Source organism: Neolamprologus multifasciatus, chromosome 20 (genome assembly GCF_963576455.1).
Source record: "Neolamprologus multifasciatus chromosome 20, fNeoMul1.2, whole genome shotgun sequence".
In the NCBI taxonomy this organism is placed as follows: Eukaryota; Metazoa; Chordata; class Actinopteri; order Cichliformes; family Cichlidae; genus Neolamprologus; species Neolamprologus multifasciatus.
The window spans coordinates 1,155,763-1,182,848 of NC_140458.1; the positions used below are offsets into that span (position 1 = coordinate 1,155,763).

Consider the following 27,086-nt stretch of genomic DNA (forward strand, 5'->3'; position numbering starts at 1 on the left):
CAGATATTAAGAAAATCATGTGACCAATTCTTTGTGTATTTTAGTGTAAACAGTAACATTGTATATGATATAAATTACTTTGGATCTAAGATTTTTAAGATGATTCTATATTTGACATTTTTACTCTTTAACATGTTTTTGATTCATTTTTTCCTTCTGACTCTTTTGCTGCTGTAACAGGTGAATTTTCCCAGTGTGAGATTAAATAATGTTATTGTATCTTAATCAGTCTGAATAATGTGATGAAAAGTGTAGTATTTAATATCAGAATAAGGAAATATACATTTATGGATGACACAAACAGATTAATGCTGCTGTGATGACCGTTAGCTGTAAACAATAATCAGAGCTCTACAAACAGCTGATAACTAGAAACGTGGAGCTTCTAGTAATCGTCTCCATCTAGATCAGAGATTTCAAAGTCATCTTACATGGTGTCAGAGGTTGCTGAGTGGAGGCGAGGAAGGAGGACCCAAACGCTGGACTCACAGGTAGGTAGGTGAAAGTTGGTGTTTTATTATCGAAGGAGTGAACAAACAGAACAGAGGAAGGAAATGGCTGGCTGGATGACTGAAAGACTGAATGGCTGGCTGACTGAACGAAGGCGGAGACGACAACATAACATCAATGACACGACAGTGAACGAGTAGAAACAGAAGGCTTAAATACACAGACTGATGAGGATGATAACGAGAGACCGGTGAGTACACAGCTGACACAGGAACAAACAGGAAGTGAGAACATGGAAGTGGCAAAATAAACTGAACATGAACAAAACAAAGCACTGGGTCGATGACCCAGGAACCCTGACAGTACCCCCCCCCTCTAAAGGCCGGCACCCGACGGCCAAAAGAAAGAAAAACCAGAACAGGGCAGGCGGAGGGGGCCCAGGACGGAGGGACTGAGTCCAAAACAGAAACAGTTCAGGCTGGCGGCGGCCGCTGAGCAGGTCCGGCGGGTGGCAGGTCCGGCGGGTGGCCGCGCCGGCGATGACGTCCAGAACGTGGCTGGGGCGACGGCGCGGCAGCCGCAGGACCAGGCGAAGCGGAGGCTGACGCCGAGGCTGAGGCTGGCCCAGGCGAGGCTGAGGCTGAGTCTGAGGCTGAGGCTGAGTCTGGACCAGGCGACGGCACGGGAGCCAGGGGTGACGGAGCCACAGCTTTAGGGCCAGCGGGCGTGGAGGCCCCTGGCTGGAGAGCTCACAGCTGGCTCTGGGTGCTGTGGCTGCAGGTCCGGGAACTGAACAGGGAGGTGGATGAGTGACTGAACTACAGAAGACTGGACAACAGACTAGACAGACTGGACAGACTGGAGGACGGGCGACCGGGAGGCAGGAGGCGACTGGACTGACTGGACGGGAGGCAACTGGAGAACAGGACACTGAGCTACAGGGGACGACTGGATTGACTGGAGGACTGGAGGAGACTGGACGACAGGGGACTGGAGTGAAAGCTGAACAGCAGGTGAGGGAACTGACTGGAGTGAGGAAGCTAAGGGATGAACAGAGGTTGGCGATGCTAATGGCTGAGCTAATGACTGAGTTACTGAGGGGGATAAAGCTACAGCTTGGGCTAGTAAAGCTGGTGCCTGAGCAGGGGACAGGTCAGCTAGCCTAACTAGAGACAGTGCCAGGGCGTGGAAAGCTGAGTGAGGAGATAGACGGGGTGGCGAACTAGCAGGTGGACAAGTTAGGTATTCGCTGCCTCCAGAGCGTGAGGGCGCCGGCTGGGGAGCCTCAGCTGAGTCTCTATGGGGGTCAGGTCGGATCCTGGCCGCCGTGCTGGTGGGAAATGGCTGAGTAAAGGGTGTGGAAATAGTGACTGGGTGTATGATACTGGCAGGTTTATCTGGGATTGTTCTGGTCCTTCTGCCACCACTATTTACAGTCTGTGGGGGAGCAGAGCAGAACAAATCTTCCCAGTCCACAGAATCCTCCAGGAGGGAAACATCCCATGACTCAGAGATGGATTTATTATTGGTTTTAAGTGGAGAATAAAATGAGGGTGAAAAACAGTCACTGGAACTCACCACCGGGTATTGCTGGAAATAGTCCATTTTATGACGGCGTGCGTGCCGCTTTCTCCGGGAAGAGGAAGCGGGCGGGGTACACATCCGAGCCTCTGGCGCGGGAGCCTCTGTTGAGCCGAGGTGGGAGGCGGAGCCGCTGTGCCGTGGCGAGGTTGAAGGTCCGGTGAATGAGACAGGTGGCGTGTGAGCGAGGAGCGGGTCCGCTAGAGGGGGAGCCGCCGAAGCGCGGCGCGAAACGCCCACTCTCCGCGGCAAATGCTCCGGTGCATGGGAGGTAGCAGGTGGGTGAACGCGGCGTCTCCGAGGCCCGCCCAGAGCCAAGCGAGTGCCTTCGAAGACGTGCTCTCGCTCCGCGAAGAGCCGCTGTCTCTCCTTGAGCTTTTCTGCCCACAAGGAGAGCGCTGCCTCCTGCCGCTCAAAAAGGTCCGAGTCCGCTGGGTCGAAAACGTGTCTTCGTGGCACGGGTCGTGTCATTCTGTCAGAGGTTGCTGAGTGGAGGCGAGGAAGGAGGACCCAAACGCTGGACTCACAGGTAGGTAGGTGAAGGTTGGTGTTTTATTATCGAAGGAGTGAACAAACAGAACAGAGGAAGGAAATGGCTGGCTGGCTGAACGAAGGCGGAGACGACAACATAACATCAATGACACGACAGTGAACGAGTAGAAACAGAAGGCTTAAATACACAGACTGATGAGGATGATAATGAGAGACCGGTGAGTACACAGCTGAACATAATCTGGCTAATGGCACGAGACGAGCTGACACAGGAAAAGCAGGAAGTGAGAACATGGAAGTGGCAAAATAAACTGAACATGAACAAAACTGAAAGCACTGGGTCGATGACCCAGGAACCCTGACACATGGTGGGCCACATACAGCCTGCTGATCGACCAGTGAAAGTCGTCTTTGTGTCTCCACATTTAATCCTGAGACATCTTAATATAAGAAAAAGACGTTCTGTATGTTCATACTGAGAGAGACAGAAAAGATGCTGCACTTGAACTCATCACTTTGTCAAGGGAGAGATGAGTGAGTGACTGAGGGAGGGGTTAGAGAGGGCTGTCTCTCCATTCAAAGTCAATGAGACTTTATCACAAAAAAGGTGGAACATTTCAGAAAGGGTAGAAAACTGCTGAGGAGTGCAGCATCAACAGCAATGAACTCGAAGGAAAATGACGACGGAAAAAAACATTATATTTTTTATTGACACACTGTACATCTGCTCTTTCAAGGCTACCATCCCTGTGCGCTCACATGGTCAGTGGCGTGATGACTGAGCGTCCTTCATTTACAATGGAGCTTACAAAATGATATTTAATGTCCACATTTTTGCACCTCTGTCGACTCACAGGGTCTTTAGCTAAAGCAATCGTTTGCTGGTTGTCCTCATACAACACTGTTTGTGTGTATTTCACCTAAACCTCCAAAATCTTCTTAAATATAAACACTCTTGCCTTGTAGAAGCCAGGGCCATATACTCTCCGTCACAGGTAGAGAGCGCCGTAGTGTCACGGTCTGCAGTCCGCACTGGGCGACCTGCCGCGGCCATGAATGTTTTGTTGTTTTCTCCCCATCCCTCATTTCCACTTATATGAGTTGGTGTGTGTGGCAGTGTCCGTGGTTTCCGGCCCAGAGAGTTTCCCACCGAAAACTAGCTTTTCTTTGTTGTCTGGGTCAACTTTGCTAGCAGAGACAGAGAGAGGCGTTGAAAGGCTGCTCCAACAGAACTTATTGTTTCAGAGGAAAACACGAACACGGTGTACAGTCGAGTCTTAATAGCTTACTTACAGCTGGGCTCGTCAGGCTCTCTTCTTGGCTGCAGTGGTTATTATTATATTTACATGCTTCCAGCTCCCGTTTCTGCTCGATGACAGCTCGTACTTTTCCTTTTTCTCCCTCCCTCGCTCACAGACACATAACGTGTATGGCAGTCCATTCTCCCTGCAGCACGGACTACACTGCCCATCAGGCTACATGCTTTAGATGCCTGTAACACTCTGCCTGTTGCCTTCACATTAAGTGATTTTTTGAATAATAATTTTTAAAAATATTTCTTCACGTCATTATGTAAATAGAGGTGACATGGGCCGCGAGATTGAGACATGTCATTAGAGCCTCTTAATGTGTGTTTTGTTTGGGTTTCCACCAGCTTGGAATTACCAAAAACAGAGAGAGCATAGCCGAACATATGAAACAGGAAGAGACCGCCGTGTAATCCCTTTATTTCAACAAAGTAGCTGTAATCTGAATACCACCTTTATAAACAGTAACTGCACTTAGTGGACCTTTGTTCCTCACTATCTGTTCTGACACTTTGCCGCGGATCTCAAAATGGTGACTGGCACCTGACGGTTTCACTACCAATCAGAGGCGATCGTGGCTCAAGAGTTGGGAGTTGACCTTGTAATCGGAAAGTTGCCGGTTTGAGCCCCGGCTTGGACAGTCTCGTTCGTTGTGTCCTTGGGCAAGACACTTCACCCGTTGCCTACTGGTGGTGGTCAGAGGGCCCGGTGGCGCCAGTGTCCGGCAGCCTCGCCTCTGTCAGTGCGCCCCAGGGTGGCTGTGGCTACAATGTAGCTGCCATCACCAGTGTGTGAATGTGTGGATGACTGGATGTGTAAAGCTTTGTGGTCCATTTACCATTACCGGGCACCCTATTCTAGTCTAAACAACAGCATTTCAGTAAGTTTCCACTACATGATGGTTCCCTCTTATCTGCTGCTCTACAGGCAAACATGGGCGAGAGTCTATGACTGATGGACATCTATTCTAACGTGTCCATGTAACACTGCGCTACATGATTATATGGCAGGTTTGAGTAATATGAGATTAATATAAGGCACAGTAATAAAGCACTTCAGGTCAGCTCATTCTAACAACATGGGAACAGGAGCAGTACAAAGAAAAAAGAAGTGGTCGCATGTACAGTATATTTGGGCTGCTGCCAGCTTCTTCACTCACTGTGTTTATACGCCTCTCTGCACTTAATTATTAGTTATGATTATTAATCTCTGGCTCTCTTCCACACGTGTCCTTGTCCTGTCTTCCTCCCCTCGGCATCAACAGGTCGTTATGGCTGCCCCTCCCTGAGCCTGGAGATTTCTTCCTGTTTAAAGGGAGTTTTTCCTTCCCACTGTCACCAAGTGCTTGTTCTTAGGGCGTCGTATGATTGTTGGGGTTTCTGTGTATTATTGTAGGTTCTGTACTTCACAGTGTAAAGCACCTCGAGGTGTCTGCTTTTGTGATATGGAGCGCGATAAATAAAACTGAACAGTTACATGGTCGGGGTCAAGACATTTGTCCCAGAAAGGCCACTCTTTCACAAATCATTTACATCTTTTCAGATGTTTAAAAAACTGTTTATCAAATCTTTTTTCAGAAGAAATATTAGAGTCCTTCATGGTGAGCTTGAACAACACACTCAAACACAGGTGTAATGGCTTTTTCCGTGTCAGGTTTCCTGGATGATGATTTGGGTGTTTATGAAGGTCCTGCTCTGTCTGTGCTCCAAACCTTTTGCATGATGCTGTCGCTGCTGCACAATGACATGTTGTGTTTATCAGGAACTAATTCAGCAGTCAGTGGAAAGACTTCTTTCTAAATACTGTGAATGTCTTTGAAGCTTATTTTTAGTTTCTGGTGTTGTCCCATGAATCCACTTCCTCTGTGAACAGAGAGACGTGTGGAGATGTTTCATGCAAAGCAGAATATTTTCCAGTCAAATGTGTTCTCAGCTGTACTCCTGCCCGTCTGTTACATTCATATCATGCACCTGTTTGTTTTATAGTAACATCCAGTAAATCATTAAATAGCCGTCATAAATACCTGCTGTACCACCCCATATAAAACCACTGTAAACACTGGTGTGTTGAACACCCACAGTTGGGGGCGATCGTGGCTCAAGAGTTGGGAGTTCGTCTTGTAATCGGAATGTTGTTGGTTTGATCCCCGGCTCCGACATTCTCGGTCGTTGTGTCCTTGGGCAAGACACTTCACCCGTTGCCTACTGGTGGTGGTCAGAGGGCCCGGTGGCGCCAGTGTCCGGCAGCCTCGCCTCTGTCAGTGCGCCCCAGGGTGGCTGTGGCTACAATGTAGCTGCCATCACCAGTGTGTGAATGTGTGGATGACTGGATGTGTAAAGCGCTATATAGATACAAGCCATTTACTGTTTGTCTGTGTCGTCCACTTGGTCTGCGTCCTCTTTGTTCCCTCTTTAAGACGCTGTTAATGAACAGGGGAGTGTCACTTTCTCTCTGAGCTGATCAGGTCTGTGCTCTTCATTTAAATCCAGACGTGATCACATTTTCAAACTGTAGCTCCTAAACTTTGGAACAACATGTTTGCAATCATCTACATCATGTTAACACAATCATTTTTATTAAATGTTAAAATAAATGTAATCTACCATTAATCATGTTTAAAATGATGAGCCTCTCCCAGCTGTCACTGGGTCAGCTGATCCAGGCTTATATAACTTTTAATGTAAAGTAGTTTTATTTCCTGCTGCAGCTGAGAAGGAACAGATCCTGCTTTTCAGGGTTTTTACGTGTTTTGCATACAGACACACGTACATCACAGGTGTTACTGAAACAGAATAAATCCAGCAGCTCTGTGTTTGATCCTCCATCAGCTCTTCACTGTAATCCAGATCTCCTAACATGATGCTCTGCTCCGGACTCAGCAGCACACTGTGTGAGTACAACACACTGATAATCCTTTATTTCTACATGAAATCAGCTGCACATGTTCAGTCTAATCCTGTTCTAGCTTTCCACTGTGCTGTACTGTGACATGCTTTTCTTTCTGCTTTATTGGATCAGTTAATCTAACATCCTAAATACATGTTTGCATCACCTCAGCAGGACAGTTAGGCTTCACAGAGTCCTGAGAGGAATTCATGGCTGATCATTTACTTTGAAGAGTTCAAACTGTCAACACAAATAAGTTTATTGACAAAAGTTGGAAACATGAAGAGAATAAATGTGTCATTGAAATCTGCTGTTTAGAAAGAGTTTTCAAAGAATCCAGGTGTGAATGAAAGCAGCAGCTTTCTCCTGTTTGGTTTTCATTTCTGTTTCATGTTTTGAGGTGAATTAAACTTGATATCAAACACACAGTCTGACACTGAGCTTTCTTTCTGTCTCTTTCAGTGCTGGCAGCAACCTGTTCACTCATCACTTCAGGTAAATGCTGTTTTACTGCTTCTTATATTTTGGTCACAAAGAGCCTTTCTGTTAACTTTCTCACTTCCATATTTTAATAAACTTACAGCTCAATGCAGTTTCTGTGTTTCTGTAATCCTTTACTGACTTTAACCACTTAACAAAAGGCACACAGCGTATTCCTGCCTGTTAGCAGTTAAACAGCTGCATTAGCTAACCAAACAGCCTTTTCACTACATCATCAAACCTTTTGAGAAAAAAAGAAGGCCTTCTCTGTGTTACTTTTACATTTCCCTCCTGCTTTACCCTCATATTACGTTTTTTAATATTTTGATTTCAGGCTTTATCAGAGCACAATCTCCCGTTCCTCCTGCCATATCCAGAGGAAGAGTGATCACCTTTGACATTCTCAGTGTTCAACACCTGAGCTGTGGTAAGATGGAAAATAGTCTCCAAAAATCAGCAGCCTAAGCAGAGAAGCCCAGACCTCCTCCTCCCCAGCCAGCTCCTGTAGCTCGTCCGGGGGACACCAAAGCGTTCCCAGGCCAGCTGACAGATATAATTATACTTAATTATACTTAATTATACATACTTAATTATTTACAATAAAAAAAGCTCCAGGCTTTACTGAAGCCACATTTTAAAACTCTCCTCCTGCTTATATTCATTACATAAGTTTTAAAAAAGCAAAAAGGAGCTAAAAGCACAATCAACTTGATTTTCCTCTCCTTGCTCCCAACTGATAACAGAATATGGCCCCGCCCCTCCCTGAGCCTGGTTCTGCTGGGGGTTTCTTCCTGTTTACAGTTTTTCCTTCCCACTGTCACTAAAGTGCTTGCTCTTAGCAGGTCCTATGATTGTTGGGGTTTTCTGTTTTCCTTTTATTCTTAGAAGGTCTTTATTGTGGGGTCTAGCTTACAATATAATGTGCTTTCAATTCAATTCAATTCAATTCAATTTTATTTATATAGCGCCAAATCACAACAAATGTCGCCTCAAGGTGCTTAGTGCTTTGAGGCAAATGTTGTTGGCTATATTAATAAAATTACATTTACTAAATAATAAAGTGTTTAAAACATTAATAGCTAAAAAGAGATAAACGTGTGCAAGTTGCTACAGATTAGTCAGTAAACAGCAGCAGCTGTTTCTCTAATGCTGTTAGAGAAACAGTCTGAGGCAGCTTCCTTAAGTAAAACAAACATGGAGACACTTTTTCCACAAAGCTTCACAATTTATGTCAAAATTCAGTCTTGAATCAACAATCGTCTCGAGATATTTATAGGGTCGCACATATTCCACCTTAATGTTTGTGGCATCAGACTGTTGGGAGCTTTTCTGAAGTCCACAGTTGGTTTTTGATATGTTGAGGTTACAAATTGTTCAATAACAGCTCCATGGTTGTTTTCTTGCCCCTCAAAAAGTTTGCTCAAAGCTGCCTCACAGACTTTCTGCTTGTGTGTCAGGTGGGTAGTTAGCACGGAGGCTTGTGTGACATGCACTGAAGTGTGTCTCCACTGTGTCACTTTGTCGTCACCACAGTCGTCCCACAAGTGAGACACACACACGTTTCTTTAGCTGTTGTAGAAAAGAGCTCCGCCTCCCAGTCACGGTGAAAACAGAACATTTTTCTGCCATGTTTGTCTGTCCTGCTTTCTTATCTCAGCGGAGAAAAATGGCAGTTTATCTTCATGATACTGAACTTTGACCTCAGACAGGTCTGAGTGCAAACACAGAAAATCAGTTTTACCATTCAAACCTCTGGTAATCCAGATGTTACTGGTTAAAAAAGTACAGCCACACATTTAAATTCAGTTTTTATTTCCATGGTAACCTGCAGTATTTTTAGAGCATGTCCTGTGGGTGACGCTCACGGTCCCTTCAGCCGACCAGGTGCCCGTGGGCACGTGTTGCTGCCTCTGTTATACACAGTCGCTCCTTTTGCTCAGCAGGAATCAGATAGTTGACTGACAGCAGTTTCATGGCCAGGTGAGGCCTGTTTGTCACTGCCGAGCTGACTGGAGGCTCAAATGCAGAACTCCCACGTAACACCACGAAAACATGAACAAGGCAAAGCAAAAACGTCAAGATATGATTTACAAGATACTATGAACTAAAGTTGTCTTCTAAGCATATAAACCTAACATGAAACAAGGACTTGACTGCTATTATGAATCAGCGTAATTTAAATCTTTTTTTTTTTTGTGTCCCGTTTGGATCTTTAGCATCAGAATTGTTGTCTTAAGGCCAAGAAAGATGCCAAGCGGATTTACTTTACCAAGTGGATCATCATGGCCTTATTGGTCCATTTGATTGACCTTTATTATAATTATGAATTTATTTTATTTTTGGTTGCTACAAACAGGACAGACATGACTGGGGGATAGGACAGGGAGAAAGAATGAAAGAAAGAGAGAAAGAAAACCAGAGGAGAGAAGAGACGATGAGAAAGGGGGAAGAAAGAAAAACAAACAAAACACCTGGATCACCTGTATGGAGAAAAAAAACAGAAGAGAAAGCAAACAAAAAAAGAGCAACATAATAAAAACAGCACCATCACAATAAACTAGCTAGCAGTAGATAACAGTAGATACTAAATATTAAACGATATTGTGCAGCACACAAGATAGACAGCGCACAATGTGCTTTGAGGCAGCAGCCAAGAAAGGTGTAGTTTGTGTCTGTGTACACCTGTGTACACCTGTGTGGATCAGCACGCTTGTATTCCAAAGGTTTCTCCATGTAACGATCTGCTAGGGAGTGTGGGGAGCCATAGCCCCGTCCCCAAGGAAACAAAAACACTCTTTTCGAGAGCAAAGCGGGGAGACGCTGGAAATGCACCGGGAGTCTCAGTACGCTGTAACGGGAGGAGAGTGGATTTAGTGACTAGGCCTGGGGGAGTGTCCAGGAAAACATCGCAGAATTTAGCCTTACTGTTCACGGGCGGAGGGCGGACACAAAGGGAGTACTGGGTCCGGGTGAGGTGGCAGATTCACTCCTATTTAGTGCATGGGGATCTGCCCGGGAGCCGTCGCCAGTCCCCTTCCAGGCCTTCCCCAAACTGCAGCTCAATTAATGTCCAAGCATTCACCTTTCAATACTAAACGCTGTCAAACCTAAAATGAGGGCGTGGGCCCAGATAGTGAACTATGGGGAAAACACAGTGAGTCTCAGTCTGCACGATCACCTGTTAGTTGTCTGAAGCAACACTGACTAGGTGAAGCAGAACTTGTGGCGAAGAGTGAAGTGAGCGCTGGTCCATAAACGTTGACAGCTCAGTCGCCCACAGCTGAGGAGACACGCCACTGTACAGTAACTCCACCCCAAGGTGGAGACAGCAGCACAAAACAGCTGTACTCACCCGGACCATGACACTGTTCCCTCAGTTCATTCAAACTTTAGCACATAAAACATCTTAGTTTGTACTTGGATGTTCACTCGAACTCTTAACATGACAAATAAATCAACCAATCAGAGAAGTTTGATGTAAAATCCACTGTGGTGGTGTACAGAGGTCAGACCAACATTTATGGATGTGACTGCAGCTGCTGGGTCTAAAACACAAAGTCAGAGTGCATCAAACCTGCTTTACTACATGTAGTTTTTCCTTTTCTCTGATACTGTGTGTGTATAACAGAGCGGGGAGTGATCGCTGTGCAGTCAGCTGTGTACAGATGTGCAGATACACAAACCTGCTCTCAGAATGGCACTCAGGACATCAAGAACAGGTAGTTTAACATCTTCAATAACAAACGACTGTTTGAATAAAAACAGCAGCAGCTCTGAAACACTTTAATAAAGCTGAAAACGAGCTGCTTTCTGTGTCCCTGCAGGTGTGATGGAAGAAAAGTGTGTGACATAAGTATGAACATCATCAGTGCTTCTGATCCCGGCGTCTGCACCTACCTGGACACCACCTACACCTGCGTCTCTGCAAGTCTGTTACATCTGTGATTACAAACTAATAATCAGTCACATCTGTACATGAATCATTACAGTTTCTAATGTGATGTGTTTCTTTGTCAGTCCACAGTGTAACATGTGAAGGATCTCAGGCGAACCTTCAGTGTGGTCAGATTTATTTTTCTCATTTATTGTAACTTTAGTGGATTCATTTGATAGAACTACAAACATGGTTACAGTTCATGAACTCTTCCTCAGGTGAAGGACTGGTTATAGTCGTCTCCTGGGCGAATTATGGTCGCCGTGATACGACCACGTGCCCTGATGGAAATCCTAATCACGTCAAAAATGTTAACTGTTCGAGTCCCAATAGTACAGAATATGTAACTAACAGGTACAGATGCTGACTCTCTTTCCATCTTCTCTCAGATGACACGGCGTATTTCAGTCCTCTGCTGACTCACCTTTGACCTGCATTCACAGGTGTAACCGGCAGAACAGCTGTACTGTTAGAGCATCAAACACAGTGTTTGAAGACCCCTGTGGTGGCACCTACAAGTACCTGGAGGTGGTTTACGACTGTCAGGGTAAGAACCTGAAACCTTTAGACTGCATTCATTCCTGTGCTCATAAAAAGGTCATTATTATTTCTATGCTGAAAAAGACTCAAGTACTCTGACATGAATATCTCGTCAGCTTATTTTTACAGATCCTGAGTGAACAAATTGAAATGATGTTTATGAAAGTCTTAAAAAACAGAATCCTGTAATTTTTATAGAATTTAATTATGGAAAAATGTAATTTAATGAAGAAATCAGTGATGCTGATCACAATATATAGATACTCCAAAATAAAATGTAAAAATCTATTAGTCTGTTTTCTCCTAAATACTGCAGTGTTAGACCTGTTTTAAAAGTACTGCAACAGCTGATGTTTTTCCTTTGATGTGTGAAAAATCCTCTGAGTTTTAAAAGTGCTGCAGTTCAGTTTTATTTATACAGCACCACATCCAAATAACAGATTGCCTCAAGTTGCTTTGTATAAAAAAGTACAGACCTTAGAATAATAGAAACAAAACAGAGAAAATCTCAACAATCATATGACTCCCTGTGATGATGTCACATGGAAAACCTCGATACACAAAGTGAAGAGGGTGCAGGCTCTCTCACACATGACAGGCCTGACTCTGTATGGACGTTTGGAAGACTGGGCACCATGGATTGGCTAATTCATGTGAACTGAGCTTCATCCCACATTTTATTATTCATGTGGCTTAAACTTTGTTCAGTTGTTGTTACTAACTTCTTTAGTAAGTAAAAGTTTATTTATAAAACACCTTTCAAGACAGAGATCAAAAAGTGCTTCACCAAAAAATAACAGAGCATAAAAAAAAGAGTTATCCAAACACATGCCTAAAAACTGAGTTTTTATTGGTTCTTGAAAGACACGACTGAGATCTCAGGCTCAGAGGGAGAGAGTTTCAGAGTCTGGGAACCACTGTGGTCAAAACTCTGTCTCCTTTAGTTTTCAACCTCCTGTGATGTACAATAAGTAGCTCTTGATCACATGACCTCAGGGACCTGCTGATGGCTGTAAAGGTTCACTGATCGTCCACTAAGAGCTCTGAAAGTCAAACCAGATTCTTGGAGAATGTTTTGTTTCGACTGGTGAACAATGAATTAGAGTGACGAAAGGTTTATATTTGTGAGGTGAATAGTCTTTTATTTTTACATTGTCAACAATTCATATCATAACATATCAAATTTATTTGTATACCACATTTAAAGACCAAAGTGCTTTCCAGTAAAACCACAATACAGATAAAATTAAAATATAAGAATACACACACATAGATACACATACATACATATACATATATATATACATACATATATATATATGTATGTATATATATATATGTGTGTGTGTATACATTTGTTTCTAATTTATCTTTATTTGTTTCTCTACTGTTTTTTCTTGTTTTTAACTGATTGTGAAGCACTTTGGTCAACTCTGTTGTTCTTAATTGTGCCATACAAATAAATTTTGAATTTTTGAATTTGAATTATTTTTTCATAAGCTTGTCAAGTAAGCTAATGAAAATGACATCGTGAATAAAAAATGTCTCTGTTTTATTCACTGATGTTTCCTGAACATCGACAGAATGTGGAGAACAGAACATCTGTATGTTGTGTTTACCAACTGAAGATAAGGCAGAGATACCGCTTTATACCACAAGATGGTGCAGTAAATCAGTGTAACAGTTCTTTAATAACAATCTGAAGTTGAGAGATGAACACATTTTGCAATAAAAGTACATTAAAAGGGAGAGTTTATAAAGTCCTCTGACCAAATGAAAGACACATACAAGTAAAAATCAAACAGACAGAATTAGTGCTGTTCGATATAACGATATATATCGGATGACAATATAAAAACGTCGATCGTTTCATTTTACGCTACCGTTTGTTTCGTGGTTACGGTTTACGGCAATATTTTTTCATGTTTTGATGGTCACTGTAGTTATTATTAATTTATTAAAGTTCTCTCTTTCTCTTATATTTAATATAACCACACTACAGACGGACAAGCGCCTGTTTTTATGGACGGTAAAACCATCGTTTGTCCGCTTGTTTATGTTCCACATAAACCTTTCACAATAAAGCTCAAGATCCTGTTGAGACTTTTCAAAATAAACTGAATCACGTGAAAGAGCAGATTATTTACGGATGAGAAGTAAAAAAGAGCCGCCAGGTGCTAAAAAATAAACCTTAGACTCAAACGTTAGAACAGGCTTTTCCCCGCAGCACGCCGTGTAATAAATACTCACAAAGAAAACGGCGCCGTTACAACTTATGTCTAAAAATGTATCGTTTCACGCATCGGTTAAAACACTCGACTCCAGCTACACGACGCACAGCTGGAAACACTTCATGCAAGTCGAGCTGCCCGAGATTCACAGAATTTACAGAAAATGTTACATTTTTGTGATTTATATCGTTATCGGGACGATAGACGTCTTATATCGGGATATGAGATTTTGGTCGTATCGCACAGCCGTAGACAGAATTAAAAGAAAAAGGTTAAATGCAAAACAGAAAATGACAAGAGCTCTGATCAACACAATATTAAAACCAGGTAGTCAGAAAAAAAGAGACTAGATAAGCACAAAGACACAGGTTATATCATGTCAAATCATCCAAGCTTTCTGCTTGGATGATTTAAAAATATATCTAATTAGAAAATTTATGCGTATTTAATCGAAAATACACATAAATTTTAATGTCTTTCCCAAAATACAGTTTGAGAAACAACAGTGTTTTTGTTTTTGTAATATTTGTATATATTTTACAAAAACATAAAAATATGTAAAACTTGTTACATTTGCTCATTTCAGCATGAAAGATTTATCAACATAGTCAGGACACACCTTATTCATTTATCTTTTTATTTTCATGACTATTTAATTGTAGATTCTCACTGAAGGGATCAAAACTATGAATGAACACGTAGAATTATATAGTAAACAAAAAAGTGTGAAATAACTCAAAATATGTTTTATATTTTAGATTCTTGGTAACAGCCGCCCTTTGCTTTGATTCCTGCTTTGCACACTCTTGGCCTTCTCTCCATGAGCTTCATGAGGTCGTCTCCTGAAATGGTTTTCCAACAGTCTTGAAGGAGTTCCCAGAGATGCTGAGCACTTGTTGGTCCTTTGCCTTCACTCTGCTTGTATTTGCTAATTAAATATGAAAACATTGAAGCATTCCTACAAAGTCCTATATTTGAGCGCACACTAATAAAATCCCTTCTGTGACCATCACTGCAAACAGCCAGCTGATCTACACAGCAACAGGGATCCTTGAACATCAGATGAACACAAGAACAGAAGCCTCAGTGGAGACGAAAACTAGAGGCAGAAAGGAGGGAAGTTACCCAACTATCAGAACTGCAGAGAAGTGTGATGGGACGCCTAACAAGTACAACAAGCTGTACAAACCTGAGGCCTTAGAAAGACTCAGGCAGTGTAGTACTGATGTAGTTAGTCAGTTACATAATTAACCAGCCGTTAATATGAAAGTCATTGTTCAAGCTCAGTGCCTTCTAACATGAGATGATCGACTGCTTTGCTTTGGCGTGTACTCAACTGACAGTTTATTAGGAACACATGAAAAACAATGAAACAGATGTTATGAAACTCTTCATCTTCTGTTCTGAAGTTTATGGGGAGAAATTACTTTCTTTTGAGGAATCATTAATCTGTTCACTGACCTTTTAACTTTGCAATCATGCTGCAGCTCCTTCTTGCCCTCCTGGTTGGACTTGGTTTGGAGGTCGCTGTTTCATCTTTAACAGCAGCATGAAGACCTGGACTGATGCTGAGGTACATTAGGAAATAACAGCAGCTGTCGCTGCATCACTGATGATATAAAGAGTTTCTGTCTTTGACTGATTTTAAATGCATTCTCACACTTTTCATCTTCTGTGCACCTCATCTTCCTCCTCAGAGTTCCTGTCAGACACTCGGTGGACATCTGGCCTCATACCACAGCACAGCTGAGTACACCTTCATCAGAGAGCTCACTCGCACAGCAGCAGGGTCGTATGAAACAGCTTGGGTTGGAGGCAGAAAGACTGTAAGTGTTTCATAGATGAAGAGGATGAGCTGCAGCTGTTTCTGATTTTTCATATTTTTCTCTTCATATTCATCAGTTTGATTCAAAGGTCAACATGTGACAGACGGATTAATCAGGACTTTGTTCCTGGAGACAGATGTTGCTGTTGACTTGACTTTTCTTTTCATTTTTTACCTCCACAAACAAAATGAACCTTCATTGTGTTCGAGTGGTGTAAGAGGTCTCATGTCTGCACTCTCAGCATAGATGCATCAAAGTACATCAGAACAAACTGAACTTTATTCTTCCAGGAAACTGTGTGGATGTGGAGTGATGGTTCCCAGTTTAACTTCACAAACTGGGCCAGTGGACAACCAAACAACGCAGGAGCAGGAGAAGACTGTATGGAGATAAACTATAATGGTACAAACTGAAAGTGGGACTGTTGATGAAATGTGTTTGGTTTTTATATTGACTAAAGTCATGTAATCTTAGGTCTTTATAAGAACTGTGTTTGTTCTTTTTACATTAGAGAAGAAGAAGAAAACGTTTACAGCACAGACCTCTGATTTTATTTCTTCATTTTGATTCTTTACAGGAGGAGATTTTGTCAACGACGTCAGGTGTAACACCAACAAACCTTTTGTTTGTGTCAGAGATCCATAACTGCTCCTTCGTGTCCTCACACATCTGACATGATGATGTCACAGCCTCACTGCTGATGTCACTTCCAGCAGGATGTCAAGCCTCGATGACATCACTGCTCGAAGATTTATTGATAAATATGATTTCATATCACAATAAACAGGAAAATAAATTCAATAAAATGTAAAGGAACTGAAATGTTGACCTGAAAGTGAGTCGTTCATGCTTCATCATCTGATCATCTTAATAAAGCTGAAAACGAGCTGCTTTCTGTCTCCCTGCAGCTGTGATGGAAAAACCTGTGTGACATAAATACACCATCAGTACTTCTGATCCTGGGGTCTCATCAGCTGATGCTGATAACGCAGTTATTTTTAAATCTGAAGAAAAGAATCAGCTTAATCATATTTGTGTAAAATTATATATTTATCTCTTTTTGCAACTTTACCATACCGTACCAGCTTTACTTATAAAGCACTTTAACACAAAACCAGAGATCACAAAGTGCTGTACATATACAAATAGCATAAACAAACAACAACAAATTAAATGATTAAATAAAATAATAAAACATGTTAAAAAAGTCATATTGAGTCAGCCCCTTACAAGAGCAAATAAATGTGTCTTAAGAAGAGTTTAAACTCAGAAAGAGAAGAGGCCTGTCTTACATGCAGGCTCACGTCTACATCTACTGACTGAAACCAGCCCACTGAAGGAACAATGGGCTGGGGGGTCAGTTCCTTCATCTTAATTATGCAAATTCTCATGACCATTGATCAACAACCACTGATCAATAACCATGAGTCCCATTCACAGAGAGTTGGGGAATGGCTGCCTAGATGTAACAAAGGCAGGGATTACAGTCTCAAAAAGCTGCTTTGATAAGATGGGCTTTATTTTGGCTGTCACAAATGAAAGAAGCTTGATCCAGTTTTCTAAACTGGAGTTGTGAGAAATGTGACTGTCAGAATTTCTGCTGAGTGATTTTTAGCAGGTCGCTGATTCTTTGAGTTCCTCTGGCAGGTCGTTCAGGCAAAAACACGGTCACCTGTAGCTAAAAGGACCCACATGAGGACCTGAGGGAGCAAACTGGCTCATATGGGGAAACACGGCTGCTGTTCAGGATGCAGACAGACTCAGACAGGAGTTTAAAGGGATAAGTGAAAGCTGGAGGTGAGACAGCGACTCTTCGTGCTGCTGCAGTGGCTCATACAGAAGATAAATGTGAATGACCTCAGAACAGCAGATTTTTATGTTGTGTGAAAGTTAAATATTAATCAGACTGAACCTAAACTTCTGCCAACAGGTTTACGTTTGTGTTTTTTGGATTGAGCAGAAAAAACTCTATTTTATTCTATTGTAATCTTTTATCATAGCCACCTTATTTTATGCAGATATTAAAAAAATCATGTGCCCAATTCTTTGTGTATTTTAGTGTAAACAGTAACATTGTATATGATATAAATTACTTTGGATCTAAGATTTTTAAGATGATTCTATATTTGACATTTTTACTCTTTAACATGTTTTTGATTCACTTTTTCCTTCCGACTCTTTTGCTGCTGTAACAGGTGAATTTTCCCAGTGTGAGATTAAATAATGTTATTGTATCTTAATCAGTCTGAATAATGTGATGAAAAGTGTAGTATTTGTCATCCATACATTTATGGATGACACAAACAGATTAATGCTGCTGTGATGACCGTTAGCTGTAAACAATAATCAGAGCTCTACAAACAGCTGATAACTAGAAACGTGGAGCTTCTTGTAATCGTCTCCATCTAGATCAGAGATGTCAAAGTCATCTTACATGGTGGGCCACATACAGCCTGCTGATCGACCAGTGAAAGTCGTCTTTGTGTCTCCACATTTAATCCTGAGACATCTTAATATAAGAAAAAGACGTTCTGTATGTTCATACTGAGAGAGACAGAAAAGATGCTGCACTTGAACTCATCACTTTGTCAAGGGAGAGATGAGTGAGTGACTGAGGGAGGGGTTAGAGAGGGCTGTCTCTCCATTCAAAGTCAATGAGACTTTATCATAAAAAAGGTGGAACATTTCAGAAAGGGTAGAAAACTGCTGAGGAGTGCAGCATCAACAGCAATGAACTCGAAGGAAAATGATGACGGAGCCAAAAAAGACATTATATTTTTTATTGACACACTGTACATCTGCTCTTTCAAGGCTACCATCCCTGTGCGCTCACATGGTCAGTGGCGTGATGACTGAGCGTCCTTTATTTACAATGGAGCTTACAAAATGATATTTAATGTCCACATTTTTGCACCTCTGTCGACTCACAGGGTCTTTAGCTAAAGCAATCGTTTGCTGGTTGTCCTCATACAACACTGTTTGTGTGTATTTCACCTAAACCTCCAAAATCTTCTCTAAATATAAACACTCTTGCATTGTAGAAGCCAGGGCCATATACTCTCCGTCACAGGTAGAGAGCGCCGTAGTGGGCTGTTTCTGTCACGGTCTGCAGTCCGCGCCCCGGCACCGGACTACCAGGTGGGCTAGCAGGTATGGCTCTCGACCAAGCATGTTTCTCTCAGAACTGAATCTAAGAAGCTTGGTCCTCGGTTCATTGGCCCGTTTCCTGTCCAAGCTGTATCGAACCCAGTGACGGTTCGGTTGAGCCTGCCTCGTAACATGCGCACTCACAATGTTTTTCATGTCTCACAGGTGAGGCCTGTTCGGACCAGCCCGCTGTTAAAACTATTTTTATTAGCATTCACAGCTACAAGAGGCTAAGGTTACATTTATCTGTTTTAGGGTTTGATCGCTGCCTTCACCTCCGTGGCAACTCGCCTTAATTGGAGAATCAAGACGCCTGCCTAGCCGCTGTTGTGAGGGCTCCTCCTCGGTGGAGCCTGCTGCCTTGTCTTGTCTATCTTGTCTTATCCTGTTTTATCCTGTCGTGAGACTGTTTTTATTAAGTAGGCCTACCTTTTCCTGGTTCGCCTGGTTTTATTCTATTTTATTCTGGACTGTTGCTTGTACCCACGCTTCTGTGATTGGGCTGAGGTGGTCCGCTGCCCGAGTGTCGTGCCGGGAATTTTGAATCGCCTCCGTTGCTGGTCTCAGCCTGTGGGGAGCCAGACCAGCTTGCGATTGAGGCTTGGACAACTACTACCAGCACGAGTGGTAGTTTGACCTGTGGGGCATAAGCCTTCCAGTGCGGGGTGTGTGTGTGTGTGTGTGCGATTTCTTTTATTAAAGTTATTAAAGTGTGTCTTAGTTTTTTATGATCTGCCAGACGCTCAGTGTCCTTTTATTCCTTTAACGTATTTTTCTGTGTTTTATTTCAGTGAACGGAGGACGTGCCAGTGGCCCTGGGACCTCAGGTGGTGGGTCGTTTTCACACTTTCTTTTGTACAGCACCAGGTGGGCTGCAGTGATTTTCTTTTTGTGTGATTTTCTTTTGGGTCCACGGCTGCTGGTAAGTCCAAGTTCCAACATTGTTTTATTGTACTTTTAGGACACTGTCAACAAAGACGCTACATTTTGTTCTCCTAATATTTTATTCTTTATTTCTTTTACTATAAATAAAACTCTTTTAATATTGGAGCCAACCTGCCTCAGTGTGCATCCTTGAATCTGTGCGGCCTCTTTTTATTCTTTTTATCGATTTTTCTTAAACATATATTTCCTGGGGGGGGATTCCCCTAGGTGGCGTTGTCATTTTATTATTTCTTTTAGAACCCCGCCGACCACGTGGTCACACACATTTGAACTGTTGTCACCTTGCTGCACTGTAAATAAAAACACTGTCTTTATTTCTGAGCTCCGCTCCGGAGTCCACTCTTTAACAGATGTTTTTCCAACGAGCTGATTTCATCACAGCTTTGGAACCATGGACTGGAACACTTTAACCTTTGTGAGTTAGAACAAAGATTTTCAATGCAAATCAGAATATTTTCCATACAAATGTGTTCCCAGCTCCTGCCGCACCCTGTCTATTACCATCAACTGGCAATGGGTTTGCATATAGATCACAGGATTTATTCAAACATTGCACGACAAATAAAAGGAGTCTTGGAAAACGCTGCACAGGAAATGGCATCTCACTAATTTAGAAGATCATCATTTAACCAGGAAAAATAATCCCTCCAAGTGACTTTGTGGGTCCTGAATAATCAGGCCCCATCTGATCCTAATGACCTTACAGTGCCGTATGACAAATAGAGCACTTCGCTCTCAGACTGCTGGTTTACATGTGATTGCTCCATACAATGGGAAGCAGAGCCTTCAGCTTTCAATTCAGTTGAGTTTGAATACATTTTATTTATACAGCGCCAAATCACAACAGCAGTCGTCTCAAGGCAATTTATATTGTAAAGTAGATCCTATGGTAAAAAGAGAAAATCCCAACAATCATATGACCACCTATGAGCAAGCACATTGGTGACAGTGGGAAGGAAAAACTCCCTTTTAACAGGAAGAAACCTCCAGCAGAACCAGGCTCAGGGAGGGGCGGGGCCATCTGCTGTGATTGGTTGGGGTGAGAGAAGGAAGACAGTAAGTAAGTAAGTAAGTAAACTTTATTTATTAAGCGCTTTTCACAGACAGACAATCACAAAGCGCTGTACACAAATATTAAAATAAACAACAAAATCATTAAACATTATATACAATGTAAAATATCAAATGTAAATAATGTAAAAAAATATAAAATATGTAGACCAACAAAAGGCTTATTTGAACAGAAGAGTTTTTAACTGTTTTTTAAAAGAATCCACAGAGTCAAGCAAACGTAATTGTAGTGGTAAACTGTTCCACAGCCTTGGTGCAACAGACTGAAAGGCTCCGCCCCCTTTTGTCTTCAGTCGTGTACGGGGAACAACTAAGAGACTCTGAGTCTGTGAGCGGAGATGACGAGCAGCAGTGTATTTTATAAGAAGCTTGGATAAGTAATCTGGAGCCATTTAGTGCTCTGTATGTTAAAACAAGAATTTTAAAGCGAATTCTAAACTCTATTGGGAGCCAATGTAAAGAATATAAGATGAGAGTAATGTGAACACGCTTGGTACAGCGAGTTAGTAGTCTGGCTGCTGCGTTTTGTATAGCTTGGAGGCGAGAAAGAGATGATTTATCCAAACTAATAAACAGGGAATTACAGTAATCTAAGCGTGATGACACAAATGCATGAATGAGTTTTTCCAATTCAGCTGAGGAAACCATATGTCGCAGTTTAGATATGTTTCTTAAATGATAGAAACAGGAACGAGACAAAGATGTTACATGAGAGTCAAGGCCCAGAGAAGAGTCAAATATTACACCAAGATTTCGAATATTTGACTTGACAGATGGACAGAAAGAGGCAAGAACCTGACTTATTTTATAATATAGATCAGGAGGAGCTATAATCATGGCCTCGGTCTTGTTAGTATTTAGAACAAGGTAGTTGCTTGAAAGCCAATCAGAAACCTGGGTTAAGCACTGGACTAGGGTGGACAGCCAATCCAGCTGATGAGGCTTAAAGGACACATGGAGCTGAATGTCATCAGCATAAAAATGATAAGACAGGTCGCTAAAAGATTGAATGATACCAGCTAAAGGAAGCATATACAAAGAAAATAGTAATGGACCTAAAACTGAGCCCTGTGGGACACCACAGGTCAAGGCAGCAATGTCAGAGGAGAACCTGTCAGTCCTAACAGAAAAGGTCCTGTCTGATAAATATGAGGAAAACCAGTCTAGGGCAGAGCCAGATATAACAGCCGCGATGAGGCTTGGCTTTCCATGCTTTCAGAAGACAGCCTGGGTGGAAGAACATGCTGTGGAAGAGAGACAGAGATTAATAATACCTAATAAAGAGATGTGTACAAACACATAGTGAGTGAAGAAGAAACACTCAGTGCAGCATCATCCTCCCTTTGATAAGCAATCCCTATTGCAGCTTATCTAAGGGAGGATTCAGGGTCACGTGATCCAACCGTGGGTGTGTTTGGTGAAGGGGGATGTGGGCACATCATGGCCAGCGTGTCCCCTGATTTCATTTCTGCTGAAATATTCTGGTTTCCTGTAAGGCTCTGCTCCTTTGTTCTTCAGGTAATTTGCATCATGTTAAGATGAGCAGAGCCAAGTTTATGTAACCTTTCATTTAGTGCTGTTAACTCTATGTTTGGTCTGCAAAGCTTCAGGTTTCCTGGATGATGATTTGGGTGTTTATGAAGGCCCTGTTCTCTCTGTGCTCCAAACCCTTAGTACAATGGTGCAGCTGCCATACAATGGCATGTTGTGTTTTTCAGGAACGTTTTCAACAGCTCTTCACACAGTCACAGTCAATGGAAACCTCTCTTTAAACACTTACAATATCATACTGTTGACTCAGCATCACAAACACTGTCTCGTTTGTGGTCTCTGACCAGAGAGACATGTGGAGATGTTCCATGTAAATATGAATATTTTCCATACAAATATATTCCTAAATAAAAACTGCTGCACCCTGTTTTTATTTAACATCCACATCCTGTTTTTTCTTTTTCTCATACTTTTTCCATTCCAAACATCCAACATCCTGCACGTGAGAAGGAGGATACTCTGCTTTTCCATTGGCTGTGCTTTGCATATACATCACAGGTGTTACTGAAACAGAATAAATCCAGCAGCTCTGTGTTTGATCCTCCATCAGCTCTTCACTGTAATCCAGATCTCCTAACATGATGCTCTGCTCCGGACTCAGCAGCACACTGTGTGAGTACAACACACTGATAATCCTTTATTTCTACATGAAATCAGCTGCACATGTTCAGTCTAATCCTGTTCTAGCTTTCCACTGTGCTGTACTGTGACATGCTTTTCTTTCTGCTTTATTGGATCAGTTAATCTAACATCCTAAATACATGTTTGCATCACCTCAGCAGGACAGTTAGGCTTCACAGAGTCCTGAGAGGAATTCATGGCTGATCATTTACTTTGAAGAGTTCAAACTGTCAACACAAATAAGTTTATTGACAAAAGTTGGAAACATGAAGAGAATAAATGTGTCATTGAAATCTGCTGTTTAGAAAGAGTTTTCAAAGAATCCAGGTGTGAATGAAAGCAGCAGCTTTCTCCTGTTTGGTTTTCATTTCTGTTTCATGTTTTGAGGTGAATTAAACTTGATATCAAACACACAGTCTGACACTGAGCTTTCTTTCTGTCTCTTTCAGTGCTGGCAGCAACCTGTTCACTCATCACTTCAGGTAAATGCTGTTTTACTGCTTCTTATATTTTGGTCACAAAGAGCCTTTCTGTTAACTTTCTCATTATTAGAGCTCACCTCTTCTTCTTCTGTCTGTAACTACTAAATATTTTATTTGTGTGATCTAAAATCTGTACTCTATCCTTCACACACACCTTTTTAAAATCTTATTTCTGTTTCCAGTGAAAATGAAATGAAACCTGTCTGGTGGCGGGTGGGGCGGGTGGGGTTTTTTCTGGATGTTGTGGGGCTCCTTGTTGACATGTGTGAGGAAATCAGGGATAGAGGCTTTGGATTGCAAACTGGGGGGGGGGCACTCCACTTCATAATCAAATACTGTGATTTAGTGTGTGTGGATGCCTGTGAGGCGTTCTCACAAATATGAAATAAACACACATGTAAGCTGAGACTCTCTAAAGAAACAGTGTTGTTGTTGTTGTTCGGCTTTTCATTTCGCCATTTGTTGATTCACTTGAAGAACAAGTAACATTTTAAAGGTACAATTTATACAGTTATTTTTTATTTCAGGCTTTATCAGAGCTCAAGTTTCCTTTCCTCCTCCTGTGACCGCCATATCCACAGGGAGAGTGGTCACCTCTAACGGCCTCTGTGCTCATCGCCTGAGCTGTGGTAAGATGGAAAATAGTGTCCAAGAATTCACTGCAGATCAAATTCAGACTCTCAGGCTAAATTCAACAAACTTAACAAGTATTGGATTAACTGTTTATAGTTTACAGCCTTTTTATGCACAGTTGCTTATTTTCAGTTTAAATGGTATTTTCCTGATCAACAAACCAACAGTGCATTTATTCTTTAACAAAAGCTCTGAGGATGTTGGACTGTGTATAAAAATTCAGAAACATTTGATGTAGATTAGAAACAAAAACACTGACTTAAAGTTTTCTCCTTAATCAGAGTTAATGTAATCTCCACTGTGGTGGTGTACAGAGGTACAATCCTCATTATTTATGGATCTGCAGCATCTGAGTCTGAAACTGAAGCCTTAAACCTGGATTATTGCATGTTGTGTTGAGTTGTTCCTTTTCTCTCATACTGTGTCTGTATAACAGTGGGTGGAATGATCGTTGTGACGTCAGCTGTGTACAAATGTAGAGGTGAAGTAATCTGCTCTGACAGTGACACTGAGAACAACGTGAGGAACAGGTGAGCACTGTGGGATGGTAGAAGTGAGCCTTTGATCAAAAGAAGAAACAAACTAAACCTGTTGAACAGCTTTACTCAAACTAACAGGAAGTAAATGATCACCTGAAAGTAACTTGTTTCATATCTTTGAGCTGAAAACCAGCTGTTTCTGTCTCCCTGCAGCTGTGATGGAAAAACAGAGTGTGACATAAAGTCAAACATTACTTATGATCCTGGAGTCTGCAAATACCTGGAGACCACCTACGACTGCTTCCCACGTAAGGACTCTGTTAAACCTGTGATTAGAAATGACTAATGAACCCAATCTGTGCATGAATGATTACAGTTTCTGATGGATCTGTGTAACATGCGAAGCATCTCAGGCAAACCTTCAGTGTGGTGAGAACACAGCTTCTCTTTCTTTGCACGTTTCCTGCAGTAAAAATATGTTTAGCTTTAGAAATTTGGCGCAGTTGATGGAAGCGACTTTTTACCACAGTGGACACCTGATTATCCAGTTTGAAGGAACTATCCATGAAAAGTTTCCTAACAGCAACAAGCCCGAGTGGGATGATCTGATATCGTCGTGTTGGTGTTGTTCCCAGATCATCATGAAAATGTTGTTCCAGGTTCAACATTGCAAGTGACCAATCACATTATTGTGACGTTATTCTTTTGCGCACCAACCCATTCGTGCATTTATGAAATTCCAATGTTGCAAGGACAATATAAATTCTGCTTAGCGTTTACTAAAGGGTTAGGGTCCGTTGATCGGCGGACAAAGGCGGTTTCTCGCAGCTTAAGTACAGTTTTTTGTTTTACGCCGGTTTTTCCCGAAGTTGCAAAAGTATGACATCACAACATTCTGATTGGTCACTTGCAATGTTGATCTTGGAACAACCTTTAGTATGATGATCTGGGAACAACACCAACACGAGGATATCAAATCGTGCCAGTCAGTTGTCCCAGAAGCATATTTCTATCAAAAACAATAATTCCGTCTTCTTGTCATTTAAGGTAAGAGAGTCACATAATAACCAGTCTTTGACATCCCTCAAACTATCAAACAGAGGACGTAGTGAAGATGAAACATCCCCAGTCAAGTGGAGCTAGATTTGAATATCATCAGCACAGCAATGAAAAGAGACATTATGTTTTTCAAAAATGGAGCCCAGGGGCAACATGTACAGAGAGAACATGTTGCCCCTGGACCCAGCACCGAGCCCTGGGGTACACCACAGCGAAGAGGGGCAGAAGAAGAGGAATGTTTACCCACTGTGACAGAGAAGGACTTCTCTGAAAGATGTGATTTAAACCATGAAAGAACATTTCCTGTAAGGCCAACTACATGTTCTAACCATGTCAAAGGTGACGTCAGATCTAATAGAAGTAAGAGCGCAGAGCGCCCAGAGTCAGCTATTAGGAGGTCGTTGAAAACTCCTAGTAGGGCAGTTTGGGTGCTGTGACGCGGTTTAAATCCAGACTGGAATTTATCACTGATACTGTTTATCTCTAAATGTGTCTGTAGTTGCTGAAGCACTATTCAAATCAAATCAAATTTATACAGCACATATTAAAACAACAATAGTGTTTCACAGTCAGTAAAAGCAGGAGACAATTAAAACAAACAGTAAAACAGGACAACAAACAATAGGTAACAACACAACAAGCTAGAACAGCCAACTAGTTAGAATCAAAAGCCAAAGTAAAAAGATAAGTTTTAAGACGTGATAGACTCGGCAGTACGAACATGAACAGGGAGGTTATTCCAGAGTCTGGGTGCTACGGTTGCAAAGGTCCGGTCACCTCTCGACTTCAATCGAGACCCAGGTTGTACTAGGAGCCTATTTTCTCTAAAATTCAATAAAATTCAATTCAATTTTATTTATATAGCGCCAAATCACAACAAAAGTTACTTCAAGGTGCTTCATAGATACAGAGAAAACCCAACAATCATATGACCCCCTATGAGCAGCACTTTGGCGACAGTGGGAAGGAAAAACTCCCTTTTAACAGGAAGAAACCTCCAGCAGAACCAGGCTCAGGGAGGGGCGGGGCCATCTGCTGTGATTGGTTGGGGTGAGAGAAGGAAGACAGGATAAAGACATGCTGTGGAAGAGAGACAGAGGTTAATAACAGATATGATTCAATGCAGAGAGGTCTGTTAATACATAGTGAGTGAGAAAGTGAAGTGACGTGCCTTGAGGCGACTTTTGTTGTGATTTGGCGCTATATAAATAAAATTGAATTGAATTGAAAGGTGACTGGAAAGGAAAAACTCAATGCATCATGGGAATCCCCCGGCAGCCTACATCTATTGCAGCATAACTAAGGGAGGATTCAGGGTCACCTGGTCCAGCCCTAACTATATGCTTCAGCAAAAAGGAAAGTTTGAAGCCT

The 27,086-nt window shown here is 42.1% G+C and overlaps 2 protein-coding genes across 2 annotated transcripts in view; both read left to right on the forward strand.

Annotated features, from left to right (window-relative positions):
* LOC146493984 (uncharacterized) overlaps positions 1-27,086 on the forward strand; it is a 139,015-nt gene that overhangs the window by 109,985 nt on the left and 1,944 nt on the right. The window contains exon 20 of the mRNA XM_085146638.1: positions 11,574-11,677. Coding sequence (XP_085002764.1) covers positions 11,574-11,677 — 104 coding nt within the window. The remainder of the gene's footprint in view (positions 1-11,573; positions 11,678-27,086) is intronic.
* Positions 6,323-11,414, forward strand: LOC146493989 (L-rhamnose-binding lectin CSL2-like). Its single transcript, XM_085146665.1, has 6 exons — positions 6,323-6,720; positions 7,179-7,211; positions 7,531-7,623; positions 10,825-10,915; positions 11,021-11,258; positions 11,349-11,414. The coding sequence occupies exons 1-5, from the start codon at positions 6,687-6,689 to the stop codon at positions 11,139-11,141; spliced, it is 372 nt and encodes a 123-aa protein (XP_085002791.1). The 5' UTR covers positions 6,323-6,686; the 3' UTR covers positions 11,142-11,258; positions 11,349-11,414.